The sequence below is a fragment of the Erpetoichthys calabaricus genome, chromosome 7 (genome assembly GCF_900747795.2).
Source record: "Erpetoichthys calabaricus chromosome 7, fErpCal1.3, whole genome shotgun sequence".
Classification (NCBI taxonomy): Eukaryota; Metazoa; Chordata; class Cladistia; order Polypteriformes; family Polypteridae; genus Erpetoichthys; species Erpetoichthys calabaricus.
In genome coordinates, this window is record NC_041400.2 from 186257991 (window position 1) to 186273099 (window position 15109).

Genomic DNA, 15109 nt, shown 5'->3' on the forward strand with positions numbered 1-15109 from the left:
GTGGTTTTGAAGCACTTGGAGAAGCCTCAGGGAAATATTATCTGTGATGACATACAAACAATGATCTGCTTTGTTATCTTAATCATTTTTTGACAGATATGGAATGACTACAAGTTGAGGTGGAATCCAGTTGAATTTGACGGCATTGAGTTCATACGAGTTCCTTCCAATAAGATATGGAGGCCTGACATTGTACTTTATAACAAGTAAGTCAGCATGGATTTTGCGTGTGGTGCATTGCTGCCATCTTTGTGCATCATCTCATGTTCTCACATATATCGCATTGTTCTCTTTCCAGTGCTGTTGGTGACTTTCTCGTTGAAGACAAAACCAAAGCTTTGTTGAAATATGACGGCACGGTGACTTGGATTCCACCTGCTATTTTCAAAAGCTCTTGTCCGATGGACATCACTTATTTTCCATTTGACTATCAAAACTGCTCGATGAAATTTGGCTCCTGGACTTACGATAAGGCTAAAATAGACCTTGTGCTAATTGGCTCCAAAGTAAACCTGAAAGATTTTTGGGAGAGTGGTGAATGGGAAATCATAGATGCTCCGGGGTATAAGCACGATATCAAGTACAACTGCTGTGAGGAAATCTATCCAGACATCACCTACTCCTTTTACATCAGAAGACTTCCACTTTTCTATACCATAAATCTTATTATCCCCTGCCTGCTGATCTCGTTTCTAACAGTTCTCGTGTTTTACCTCCCTTCTGACTGTGGAGAAAAAGTCACCCTGTGCATCTCAGTGCTTTTGTCTTTGACTGTGTTTTTGCTTGTGATCACCGAGACCATTCCCTCCACCTCTTTGGTGATCCCACTTATTGGCGAATATCTTCTGTTCACAATGATATTTGTGACACTTTCAATTGTAATAACCGTGTTTGTTTTGAACGTTCACTACAGGACACCAATGACCCATACCATGCCGGAATGGGTCAGGTCTGTCTTTCTCTGTATCTTGCCCCGAATTATGCTGATGAGAAGGCCTATGGACCAGCCACCAATGAAGTCCAGCAATAAGAAGCGAAAAAACAGCATGTCTCATTCGGGATCCAAGAATTGCATGGAGTTTGGAGAAAGTAAGCTATCGACCGAGCAGAAGAAGTGTCCGTGTCAGCATTCCAAGGAGCACACAGAACCCGATTCCAGCAAGCTGAGCAGACAGCTGAATCCACAACCTCTTAATACGGTGGTCGCATTCTCCGTTGTCTCCCCAGAAATCAAACAGGCTATTGAAAGTGTGAAATACATAGCGGAAAACATGCGGAGCCAGAATAAAGCAAAAGAGGTAAGAGATCTTGTTAACTGTCCCAGAAATGTGTGACATGTTCAGAAGCCATTAAGAAAGCTAACAGACTTTCAGATTATATAGCGCCCTGATGTGTGGAATACAAGTCACAGGAGGTTCTGCTCAAGCTTTATAACACACTGGTGAGGCCTCATCTGGAGTACTGTGTGCAGTTTTGGTCTCCAGGTTACAAAAACGACATAGCAGCATTATAAAAGGTCCAGAGAAAAGCAACAAGGTTTATTGAGGGGCTACAGGGGATGAGTTATGAGGAAAGATTAAAAGAGCTAAGCCTTTACAGGAGATCAAGAGGAGACCTGACTGAAGTGTTTAAAATTATGAAGGGAATCACTCCAGTGGATCAAGACGGTGACTTTAAAATGAGTTCATCGAGAACATGGGGACACAGTTGGAAACTTGTTAAGGGTAAACATCACACAAACATTAGGAAGTTGTTTTTTCACACAGAGAACAACAGACACTTGAAATAAGTGAACAAGTAGTGTGGTAGACAGGAGGACTTTAGGAACCCACAAAACTCAACTTGATGTTGTTTGGATGAATTAAGTGGATAGGACTGGAGATCGTTGTTGGGTTGAATGGCCTGTTCTCATCTAGATTGTTCTAATGCTGTATTGTAGACAGTGTGGTGTAGTGGTTAAGGCTTAGGACCTCAAACTCTGAAGTTGTGGGTTCAAATCCCTCTAGGGGAAAGTTTTGCACAAACATTAGGAAGTTTTTCTTTACACAGAGAACCAAAGACCAAGGGCGGTAAGGTCCAATCTTGGAAAACCACAGTGGCTACAGGTTTTCATTCTAACCATTTTCTTAATTAATGACTAGTTTTTGCTATTAATTAATACTTTTAATTTTATTTATTTATTTGATATTTAAGACTCAGAACGTTTAAATCAGAGCTGAGCAACGTCACTCCTGGAGGGCCGCAGTGGCTTCAGATTTTTGTTCCAACTCAATTGCTTCATGAGAGATCATTCATTGTGAGATCAAGTGAGATTTTTCTGCTTGTTCTGCATGTTAAGATTTTGAACCTTTAATTGCTTATTTTAGTCTTAAACAGATATATTCATTGTTTTAACTGCTCCTTATCTCTAGATATATAAAATCCAAAGTCTGTCTGTCTTATGTCTGTCCGCTTTTCGCGAGAGAACTGCTTAACGGATTTAGATCTGGGTTTTTCTATAAGTTGCTTGAACATTCTGGTTGATTTTGCGACTTCTCTCATCGCGCTAAGTATCATCGTTCGCTTGCAATACCGATTTATTTGTGCGAATCCAAGAGAGCCGCAGGAGGCCAAGGGAAGGTGGCCGGGTTTCCCTCCTCCCTCACACGCCAGTCTCAGGGAGTACCTTACATCCACTTAGCTAGCAAATGAGACAACTACTTAACAGATTTAGATCAGGGTTTTTCTAGAATTTGCTTGAACATTCCGGCTTCTCTTTAAATGCTAAGTTATCATAGTTCAGTTGTGGCACTGATTTGTTTGCGCAAATTCAACAGAAAGGCTGCGGGTCGAGGGGAGTGGGAGGTAGGACCTCAGGAGTGAGGAGTCGGCCAGGGCCCTCCTCACTGACGTGCCAGCTTCCATTCGAGTTGCTCTACCTTCGGTCTCAGCTTTTAAATCCCAGCTGTAGACTCACGGCTTCAGTTTAGCACACCCTGACTAGAGTTGCTGATTAACTGTACAGACTGCACATCTGTTGTTAGCCATTAACACTAAAACCATAAGTAACATGATAGTTAGAATTGGATACTAACCCTCACCTATTCTGTTTCTCTTCTCGGTACTCAAATGTGGCACTTGGTGCCACAGCCCACCTGCCAAGGTTGTTTTGCCTGCCTAAGGTAAAGCCATCCCTGATGGAGGATCACAGCAATCATGGGAAAGAGGGGTACTTTCATCGGATTAGCGCTATTTCAGCTGTGGAATGGCCAAATGGGGGAGGCAGCTTGATGGCTGAGGTCTCCAGTACTCTAAACAAATCCAAATCATACTATGTGATATCATCTACTGTTAAATTCTGCTCCGTACTTCTAAAATTTTTATTTTTATACTGTATTGAGGATTTGTTCTGTTCTGTGTACTGTATTATATTGACCCCCTTCTTTTTGACACCCACTACACGCCCAACCTACCTGGAAAGGGGTCTCTCATTGAACTGCCTTTCCCAAGGTTTCTTCCATTTTTTCCCTAAAAGGTCTTCTTAGAGAGTCAAGGCTGGGGGGCTGTCAAGAGGCAGGGCCTGTTAAAGCCCATTGCGGCACTTCCTGTGTGATTTTGGGCTATACAAAAAATAAATTGTATTGTATTGTACCTCGCACCACGTGTTGGAGTGTACCTTGCCTCCGCTTAACTAGCGATACCTGTTTGTTCAGCAGACATTATCTAGAGATTGTTATGGAGTAGCATTTGACGTTTCTGAGAGAGAGATCATAGCTACGTGTGTTTTAGCGTGTAGCTGCTCATTGGCAGAGATATCATGGCCATGTGCTCTTCTCCCCATGTGGGGGACGCTCTACCATCAGAGCTGAAGACAATCAGATACAGTGACAACGTTTGATGTCAGAATGGACCTACCTTCCACTTGGCCAGAGATACCTTGCCAAATTTTTACATTTTTGGCAAAGATATCACAGCTACATTCTTGCCCCTGATAGCAAAACCAAAAATTTTGTATATCAAGAGGTCCTCAGATATGAAAGCTATCAATATAAATTCTTCTCAATACAAATTATTACATTTTTTTAAAAAAATTCTTGATTTTTAAAGTCTGTTACACTACTACGTGGGTGGAGCTACAGGTGACAGCTAGCTAGCAGTAAAATGCACATGACAAATCTCGCTGGTCTCCACGATTTGGTTTAATTAAGCAGTCAGAAGGAAACTGAAGAGAAAGTGAAAAACTGAAAATTACCCATCCATTTTAGGTTTCAAATCACTAGGATGATAAAAAATCTACGATTTAAGAATGAGCTGACATGGTGGAGTTAAAATACTAACAAGCTATGAAATTGAATAAGATCTGTTACTGGTGAGGATTGGCTTCAAATTAAGCAACTGGGTTGGAACAAAAACCAGCAGCCTTAGTGGCTCTCCAGGATCCTGCCATAGACACGTAGAATAAGTGACCAAGTAGTGTGGTGTACAGGAGGACTTTAGTTACCTTCAGAACTCCACTTGATGTTATTTTAGAAGAATTAAGTTGATAGAACTGACAAACACTGTTGGGCTGAATGGCCTCTTCTCATCCAGATTTGTTCTAATGTTCTAAAAAATAGGAAAGAACAGCAAAATGGTTGCAGCATAAATGTGTGCAAATATTTAGAGACCGTTCTTCTTACATTAATATTTATGACTCATATGGCTACTTAAAAGCAATACCAACAGGAGGAAAACAAATTATATGTTCTCTTTATTCTCACTATAAGCAAGTTACTGCCAGCTCTTTCAAAGGATTAAATTTTTTTAATTTTAAAAAGTTTAAGGGTGAAAGTGTGTGCTGTGTTATCTTCAGACATATTCAAATCTCATATTTCTGCATCACAGACAGAAAATCTTTTCTAAAATACAAAGCACCCTCTTAGTGGGTGTTTTGCTGATAAGGAGTAGTGATAAAATCAAATGATTTTTTCAATTAGTGATCTGTATAGTATTTGGGGATGGAGTCCTAAGTGAAGGTCTAATATTAAGAATAAGCAGGGAGGAAACAAATGAGGTGCTGAAAATGAATGAAAAATGGAGAGGCAACAAGACCGGATGAAGAGTGTGGAAGAGTTTAGTGGACGAGGGGTTAGGCATGTTGTGGGATCTAATGAAGAAGATCTATGAATGGGAGAGAATACCGGAGGAGTGGAGGAGCGGTGTGATTGTACCATTTTATAGAGAGAAGAGAGTGTCACACACGTGCGATTGGGAGACAGCTGAAGGGCCTAAATGATAGAAATTCAACGCCAGACCAGGAGGCAGCGGGGTGCACTGACTGTCTCTCTCAATCTCTTGCAGACCATTCATGGGAAATCTTGCATCTATCTATCTATCTATCTATCTATCTATCTATCTATCTATCTATCTATCTATCTATCTATCTATCTATCTATCTATCTATCTATCTATCTATCTATCTATCTATCTATCTATCTATCTATCTATCTATCTATCTATCTATCTATCATTTTGAGCACCAGTGCAGGTCCACCAACATATCTCCATTGGCTAAAGTCCGTTGGCCAGAGTGCACACACCGTCCAACTCACCATGGGAAAAAGTGTGGCCAATTGAGCAGTTTGAGAGACTCAAGGACTGTGTGAGCAACACTGGAGCACCACAAGGAACAGGCCTGGGTTCTCATCTCTGCACTCTGTACACCAAAAATTAGAAATATAACAGCAGGTCAGGTCACTTGCAGAAATTCTCAGATGATTCTGTATTTAAGGGGTGTTATTGATAAGGGGGATGAGACAGACCAAAGGAGTCAGGGGGAGAAGTTGGTCTGATGACTATTCAAGGAGTGAATGTCGAGGTGCACTTCTACAAGTCCTTAGGGATCCTTATCAATGACAGGCTGGACTTGTCTCAGAACATAGACGAACTATCGAAGAAAGGGCAGAGCAGGTTCTTTTTCTTGAGGAGACAGTGTTCCTTGAAGGTGGAAAGTGACATTCTTCACATCTTCTACAACTCTGTCATGTCCAGTGGGATTTTCTACATTGTGATGTGCTGGACTCGTAACATCACTTCAAGAGAGGGCCACCAAATCAACAAACTAATTAAAAAGGCAAGCCCGGTTAAAGGACACACTTTGGACCCCACCAGGGGTCACAGCAAAGAGAGAGAATGAAAACAAAATTGAGTGCCATTATGAACAATTCTGCACATCCTCTCGATGACACACTAACATTGAGGACTTTCAGCCAATGAATCATGTAAAGTGTGTCAAGAAACACAACAGCAGCTCCTTAATACCAACAGAAACACATCTGTTGGATTCCTCACTGTGACGGTCACAACCAAATGACAACCTTAGCTTTCTTTTCCTTGTCTTCCTTTTTAATGTTCTTTCTTTATAATCATTCTGGTGTGTGTTCAGCCCAAAGTGTTTGTGTATTTTTATCTATCTATCTATCTATCTATCTATCTATCTATCTATCTATCTATCTATCTATCTATCTATCTATCTATCTATCTATCTATCTATCTATCTATCTATCTATCTATCTATCTATCTATCTATCTATCTATCTATCTATCTATCTATCTATCTATCTATCTATCATTTTCAGCACCAGTGCAGGTCCACCAACATATCTCCATTGGCTAAAGTCCATTGGCCAGAGTGCACACACCGTCCAACTCACCATGGGAAAAAGTGTGGCCAATTGAGCTGTCACTGACCCCAGGAGAGCCGTGTCAAGCAAGGTTGGGAGCAAGAATGTTCAGGCGAAGGACAAAGTAGATCACAGAGGTGTTACAGAAGAACAATGGAGAGAGTGTCTTAAAGCTGAGATCCGGAGCTGGAACAGTGTTTGCTGTGTCAGTTCAGTGAACGACAACAGCTAAGAGATGGGTACATCAGCAGCTCCAGACACTGAGGTTTGCTGGCCAACTTGTAATCAACAGATCACTGCAGAAAAGTTCACGACAACAGCAGTCAACATCTCTGATGTGCCACCTAACAGCAAGGTGCTCAAGACCCCTGCTGATTTGTCTTTGTCACTGGCTACACGGCCGCAGCAGAAGAGATCACCCCGCTGTTTTGAAGAATTGTGTACCGTTTCAAGTAGTGGGAAGAGGTCACTGGGGACAGTGACTTCGCAGGGATGTTGATCATCCAGGGATCAGTCACCCATTGTATGAGCTGGCATTCCATCAAGCAAATGTGCAGTTTCAACACCAGCGGCAGGTGTGCCTATAAAAACAACAAACTTTTAGTGCCACAAATCAAAGTTCTTCTAGTATGGCAAAGGCAAGGAGTCCTTTCATTAAGCTTAAAGATACACCTAAGAGAGTTGTGTAAGGAGCAAAGAATCCATTCTGGCACTCTACGCCACAATAAATTTCACACTCTGCTTACCACCGTGTATCCAAACTGAAATGTTTTCTGTTGTGTAGAAAGAAATACAGTATGCCATGTTGAATGGATTAATGTCAAATTCTGCATACTCATATCATATTACTTTATCTCATTAGCTCTCATCATTATACTTCCTTAAGTACAAAATATCCACCTTAATAAAAGGGTGTCTGTGTTACCAGCTGTGTGTCCGTCCGGTTTGTATGTCTTTGTCATTCCGACAGATGGCACAATGTAAACATCCAAATTAATAAAAGAATAAGTGTCTGTGTGTCTATCCGGTTTCTATGTCTCTGTCATTCCAACAGATGGCACATCACAGATATCCACCTTAATAAAAAGGTAAGTGTCTGTGTTTCAGTCTGTGAATCTGTCCAGTTGCTATGTCTGTGTCATTCCAACAGTTGGCCCAACACAAACATCTACCTTTATAAAAGGATAAGTGTCTTTGTGTCTTTCTATGCATAAGTCTGGTTGCTATGTCTTTGTCATTCTTTAAGATGGTGCATCACCAACATTTTTAGTAATAAAATGCGTCGCATTTATCATTCTAACAGATGGCACATCACACACATTAACTCTGCTTTTATAAATCCTACACCAAATGGCATATAACACAGATGTAAGCACTGTATTTGTAATTCCCACAGTTGGTGCGTCACACACATTAACACTGCTTTTACAAATCCCATATCAAATGTCATATAACACAAACATAAGCATTGCATTTGTCAAACAACAGATGGCACATGACAAACATTTAGAGGAATGCATTTAATTACTTATTTTTTGTGACTCCCCCACCTGTGGGATTGACAATGCAATGCATTTTATTATTAAATGCATTGCAAAATAATTTCCAATAGGTGGTGTACGGCAAGTGTTAACGCTGAGGTTTATGTTGCTCATGTAGATTTCAACCCTGGTAGCACAGCCAGCTTTTATCTCTCATTTGTGCATTCAGCTGTCAAACAGGTCAATCGCAATTTTTTTTGATGTAGGGCATCTTCGAGGGCTATATAAGCTTTTGGTGCATCCTCCTTGATTCGCTCGAGCCAGCGCTTCTTTGGTCTTCCACGCGGCCATTTGTCACACAGGCTTAATCGTAGGGCCATCTTGGTCACCAAGTTGTCGTCACTCTGGACTACGAGACCACACAATGGAAGTCATGATCCACGCATCTCCTCATTGATCATTGCCCCATGATCTTGCATACATCTTATTTCATGACGTGGTCGAACCGGGTGAGGCTAAGGACCCACCATAGCTTCCTCATCTCCATGGCATGGGTAGCACAGCCAGTATTCATTATTAAAGGAGCAGTTGATTTTAGTTTATGAATTCCCTTCCAAACACTTGATTAACCATGGCATAACTTTTTATTTATCTTTGGAAACTCATCCTGTGCATCCTTCTTTCCTCTTTCAGGTTGAAGACGACTGGAAGTATGTGGCCATGGTGATCGACCGGATCTTTCTCTGGGTGTTTGTATTGGTTTGTCTTTTGGGAACTCTGGGATTGTTTCTCCAGCCTCTGATAGGCTTTCTGAGATAATATGTCAAGTGTTGCACTTCCTCTTTATTGATACGCATCTCCATGACGCTTGATGACAAGAGACTGCTGTGGAGAAAAGGGATGATTTTGAGAAAATTAAAAATAAGTCTCATTCTCACTGGTGTTCATGTAAACTCAATGTCCATCACTCTCTAATTTGTTAGAAGTGTCTTTTAGAAAGAGTTGTATTGTAATGACTGCTCTGTAAAGCACACCCCGCATTTACTTGAATACAAAAATGCACTTCCTATACAACTTTCAGTCTAAGACTTAGAAAGGTTGAGAGATGGAGCAATGGCTTTGCTGTTTCGAGAAATATTAAGTACAAAACAGAAAATGATATATGCCTTTACTAACCTATTGACTTTGAATCTTTGAAGGTTTTGATCTAAGGTGCAATGCTTCTTATTTTATCATGTCACGCTCCCATTGAACATCTGAGGTTCTTTGCTATATGGAGGATAGGAGGAAATGTCCACCCCAAATTTGGACTTGTTACCTGTAACTTCTTTCTTGCTTCACTGTCCTGCTGCATCCCATGAGTTCCACCTACAGAACCTCTGTGGTGGGCTACTCACTGACTTGGCTGTCTTTCGTTTCAAACCTCTACTTCAACCCACCATTAGAGAACTTCACAAAGATATCCTCTTGTGCTCTTAAGAGAACTCAAATAGACAAGGAATGAACAATCTAACCTAGAAGCACGTTGACGGAGAGACTTTCTTTAGGCTTTCACTCACAAACTATATTTATTTAAATCTAAACCGGTAAGCGAAAGTACATAGTGACAATTACAGTGGTGTGTAAAAGTATTCAAACCTCAAGAAAAGTCATTGTAATGCCTGACAAAAGATTTGTCTACATATTTATCCATTCAGTATTTTTAAAGTGAACTCTTATGCTGTAACAAAACATTTCCAAAATCAAAAAATAAAACATTTTCTGTAAATATTTAACTGAAGAAGTACTCCAAAGGTCATGTTTCCATAAGTATTTAAGTTCTTCACGTTCACACTTTTGTCAAGAACCCTTTACAGCAATAACAGCCTTCATTCTTTTGCGGTATGTAAGTATGTTCCAGTTTTGCACTTTGTTCATGAATGATTCTTCCCCATTCTTCTTGGGATACCCTCTAGGTTGGTAGGATGGCTCCTCTGGACAGCAGTTTTCAAATAGTGCCACAGATTCTCAATAGGTGTAAGATGAGTTCTTGGACTTTGCCATTCCAAAACATTCCCTTTTCTGTTTCTGAGCCATTCCAGTGTCGCTTTGGTCTCACGCTGAGGGTCCTTGTCATGTTGAAAGATGAATCTTCTCTCGAGCCGTTGATTCGTAGCAGACTTGAACAAGTTCTCCTGCAATATTGTGTGGTATTTGTGTCCATCCTTTGTCCCTTCAACTCTGACAAGATTCCCAGTCCCAGCATTCCCATAGCCTGATGCTGCTGCCACCACCATATTTCACTGTAGGTATGGTGTTTTTTGAAGTATGGACAGTGGTAGTTTTAAAGTTCATTTTTGGTCTCATCTGACCAGAAAATCTTCTCCCACATCTTAACCGGGTCTTTCTCATGCTTTGTAGCAAATGTCATATGAACTTTTATGTGGCCTCCTTAAGGAATGGCTTCTTTCTTTATGTTTACTTGTGATGTTTACCCCTAGGTTATTTAAACTGATCTGCGATGATAAAAGGGAGGTGTCCAAACTAATATTGTGTGCTTGAGAATTGGGAATTCCAGAACAGGCGGAATAAACACAAGTCTATTTCAGGAGCGATCTGGCCACACAAGGGACAACTGTCGAATCGGCTGGCTCGGCTCTGCCTCTTGGTCAAAACAACACAAAATGTTCCTCCTCAAAGGGGTGCGGCGGCTTGGGAGCCCTGACCGGAGCAAAGGGTGTCTGGGGAAAGAGAGACAAGGCAGTGAGACACTAGGACAGCCGTGAAATGGTCTTTTAAACTGGGGATAGCACACTTTTATTCAAATTAATTCTGAGATCAGAAATCTTCTGAAATTCTATTAGTGCTGTTAGCACTCCAAACTGCAGGTACAGTATTTTATGGATCGGATATACTGTATACAGCACCATAGAATTCATTCGGCTTCTGTCCTGTGTCACACCATCAATAAACACTAGTGTCCCAGTGCCACTGGCAGCCATGCACACCCAATCCATCACACTGCCCCCACCATGTTTTACAGATGATGTGGTATGATTTGGATAATGAGCTGTTCCAAACCCTTTTCTGATAATCCCCTTTATCTCATGAGCATTTCAACAGTGAACTGCCAGTGGCTGAATGGCAATTGCAAAAAGCAGTGGTGACAGGGGGCATCGTTGTCTAGTACCACATTTTAGTTTGAAGTAGTCTGACTTAATGTTGTTAATACAACTGAAGCTTCTGGACTTGTATACAGTAGTTTGATCCATGCACAAATGTTCGGGCCAAACCCAAATTTCTCCAATGTAGTGAAAAGGTAGTTCCATTCAACCGGTTCGGTGGCAACTGGGCTACAGTCAACTCATGGAAAAGACAACTAGGCAAAAGACAACCCGGTGAAAAGATAACTTGGCGAAAGACAATTCCGCGAAAAAACAACTTTGCGAAATACAACTCGCCGACATCCTTTACCAGTTAGGTAATAATTAGGTTTAAAGAGATTTTTTAATTATATTTAAATGGCAAGCCTTTTCGCCGAGTTGCCTTTTCACCGAGTTGTCTTTTCACCGAATTATCTTGTACCGAGTTGTCTGTCGCCAAATTGTATGTCGCCCAGCTGCCCCTGTATGCATTCAACCATATCAAATGTTTTTTCTGCATCATACGATAATAATATCTCCGGGGTGTTAGACTTTGTGGGTGAATATATTACATTAAACAGGTGTCGAAGATTGGAAGCTAAGTGTATGCCCTTAATAAATCCAGTTTGGTCTAGTGATATTAGAGAATGAAGCACTTTCTCAATCCTTCTTGCTAGGACTTTGGAGAGTATCTTAACATCATTATTCAGTAGTGAAATTGGTCTGTATGATGCACATTGTAATAAGTCCTTATTTTGAAAGGCAGTAAGTAATGCTTGGTGAAAAGTTTGAGGTAGAATTTTATTGTCTCTAGCTTCTGTAAATGTTGCTAATAAAAGGGGGGCTTCTTTCTTGCTCCCTTTCCATAGAGGCCTGTCATATGGAGAGCTCTTTGAAATTGTGGACCCCTGCACCTTCACTCCAGTTTCAGTCAAAGAGCATTGCAGACTTGTGAGAGTGACGGTTGGATTTTTAGTGGCCTCTCCCCCGAGTCGACATTTCACTCTGATGTTTAGTTTTGAGGGACAGCCTGTTCTAGTGAGAGTCTGGGTGCTGTGATGGACTTTCCACTTTCTGATGATGGATCCAACAGCACCTAGCGGGACATTCAAACTCTTTGATATTTTTTGTAGCCATTTCCTGCCTTGTGTGTTTCAATGACTTTGTTTCTCATATCAGCAGGATGCTCCGTTGTCTTCATTATTGCAGTGATTGTCCAACAAAGACTATGCCCTTTATAAAGAGGGCTTTTTATATTCAGAGAGCTACAAAGGACTCACAAATAGGACCTCATTATGTTTAATTTTTCCTGTCAAATGACTGTCACCTTTTGGTTTGTCATTTGTGTAAACCCACAGCTTCCAAAGCACAGAGGTTTAAGTACTTATGCAAACACAAGCTTTGAGGCCACTGTACTCGTGAAAACACTCAAAGTCTTAGAAATGGTTCTATACCTTGCCCTGATCTATGCCTCACCATTGATAGATTGTGGATGTCAACAGAGAGTGCCTTGAAGTAAATGGCTTGATTTTTATCCTGACAGGCATTGTGAATTGTGGGACCTTCTAAATGATGGCTAATCAATTCATTCTCCAAAGGTGGACTCCACTCAAGTTCTCGACACATCTCAAGCAGTGCCAGTGCTAGGTTATTTTGCTCCCTAGGCCAAACTTATCAGTGTGCCAATTGACTGGTCGGTAGCTAACCTGTGCAGCTCGGGTATTCCCTCCATTATGATCTGCACTAATGGTGGCACTGGCCCTGATCTCAAGTAGAACAGAAGCAAACAGGTTGCAGTTGACCACAATCTGGAGTGCCACAGCAAAGGGTCTGACTGCTTATATGAATAAGAGAGTTGAGTCTTTGATTTTTAGTAAAGTTTTAATAAATTATCAAACCTTTCTGAATTTGCATTTTCAGCTTGTAATTATGGATTATGGAGAGTAGATTGATGAGCAAAAATGGGAAATGTATCAATTTAAGATTAACTCTACAACACAATTAAATGTGAAGAAAGTGAAGGGGTCTGAATACTTTCTGAGTCCACAGTAAGCAGCGAACTCATCCCACATGACATCAAGGTTAGTTCCCTAGAACTCAAAAGTCATAAGTAAAACCTGGCTGCAGGTCTGTGCTTGGTGAATACAGGGAAGGAATTAAATGTAACACCATCACTAAGCTTTGTTCCATCTGTCTTCTTAGAATGAAGAGGAGGAAAAGCCCAGAATCCAATTGAGGTCACTTCCTTTGGCACCTGAAGCCACTCCCCTTCTAGACAAAATAAAGCGCTCTTCCACGTCATGTTTCAGCTCTCCCAGCATGCACTGCATTCTTGTTCATCTTGACCAAACTCAATTTAAAGGTCTGTTATCTATTAGCTAAAAAGTTGAAAATATCGCCTAATACAGTTATATATGGAATTACTTATCATGTTCATAGGAGAGCTTTGAAATCATTTCAGTATTTGTCTGGCACCTCCTGACAAGAACCCTCCCACATATGGTATACCGTTTGACTCATCTTGATGTCTAGTTATGCAAAACTTTAAGCTTTTTGGGGTTCCCCTATCTTTTGCCCTCTAGACCCAAAAAATAACTCCAGTTTTAGACCATTTTAGGACCATGTTTTGTGCAGTTAATTACACCCTTATGATAAAAAGTAAACCAATAGGTGTCTTCAGCAGAAATGATCAGAAGGACTTGAAGTTGTGTAGGCCACATCGACTGACCCTGAGGTTCACCTCCTAATGGTATACAAGGGGTCAAAGTTTTCACAAAATTTCAAAAACATTGGAATAGGTAATATAGGCACATGGAGTGTCGTTTGATCAATTTCTTGATTGCTGAATATGAATGTGATAATATTTTGGATATTTGATTCTCAACCAGTGGTCCTAGCCCTCGATGAGCCACTCCCAGAATGTTACAGGTGACAAATTTTAAACATCAGCATGTGGGGTGTCATTTTTAGACTATTTCAAGGTCTGTGATTATTAATACAGTCGTGGCTAAAAGTTTTCAGAATGACACAAGTATTGGTTTTCACAACAATTACATGAAGTTTATACAAAGAGTCAATATTTGCAGTGTTGGCCCTTCTTTCTTTTTCAAGACCTCTGCAATTCACCCTGGCATGCTGTCCATCAACTTCTGGGCCCAATCCGGACTGATGGCAGCCCATTCTTGCATAGTCAATGCTTGTGGTTTGTCAGAATTAGCGGGGTTTTGTTTGTCCACCCGCCTCTTGACGATTGACCACAAGTTCTCAATGGGATTAAGGTCTGGGGATTTTCCTGGCTATGGACACCAAAAATTCGATGTTTTATTCCCTGAGCCACTTAGTTCTCACTTTTGCCTCCATCACATCCTGAGACCATTCATGTGTGGGGTTGTTTCTCAGCCAAGGCAGTGGGCTCACTCACAATTTTGGGGTCCATGGCCAGGAAACTCCCCAGACCTTAATCCTATTGAGAACTTGTGGTCAACCCTTAAGAGGTGGGTGGACAAACAAAAACCCACCAATTGTGACAAACTCCAAGCATTGATTATGCAAGAATGGGCTGCCATCAGTCAGGATTTGGCCCAGAAGTTAATGGACAAACAGAATGCCAGGGTGAATTGCAGAGGTCTTGAAAAAGAAAGAAGCGCCAACACTGCAAATATTGACTCTGCGTATACACTTCATGTAATATTTCTATATAATACGCTACCGTTGCTGTTCGTTTGTCTGTCCAGGATTTTAAATCACCTGTAGCTCACAAACCGTTTGAACTATTGACCTGAAATTTGGTACACATATACTACGCGACGTCTACTCCTCGATTTCAGGGTGATGATTGACGTCCAAGGTTATTCCTCTTCTTATT

At 41.0% G+C, this 15109-nt stretch overlaps 1 protein-coding gene across 1 annotated transcript in view; it reads left to right on the top strand.

Moving 5' to 3' along the window:
- The window catches only part of chrna6 (cholinergic receptor, nicotinic, alpha 6), a 76127-nt gene extending 66931 nt beyond the window's left edge, over positions 1-9196 (top strand). Inside the window, exons 4-6 of the mRNA XM_028804599.2 lie at positions 97-206; positions 299-1298; positions 8816-9196. Of these exons, the coding sequence (XP_028660432.1) occupies positions 97-206; positions 299-1298; positions 8816-8941 (1236 nt within the window). The 3' untranslated portion in view covers positions 8942-9196. The remainder of the gene's footprint in view (positions 1-96; positions 207-298; positions 1299-8815) is intronic.
- The last annotated feature ends 5913 nt before the right edge of the window (positions 9197-15109 follow it).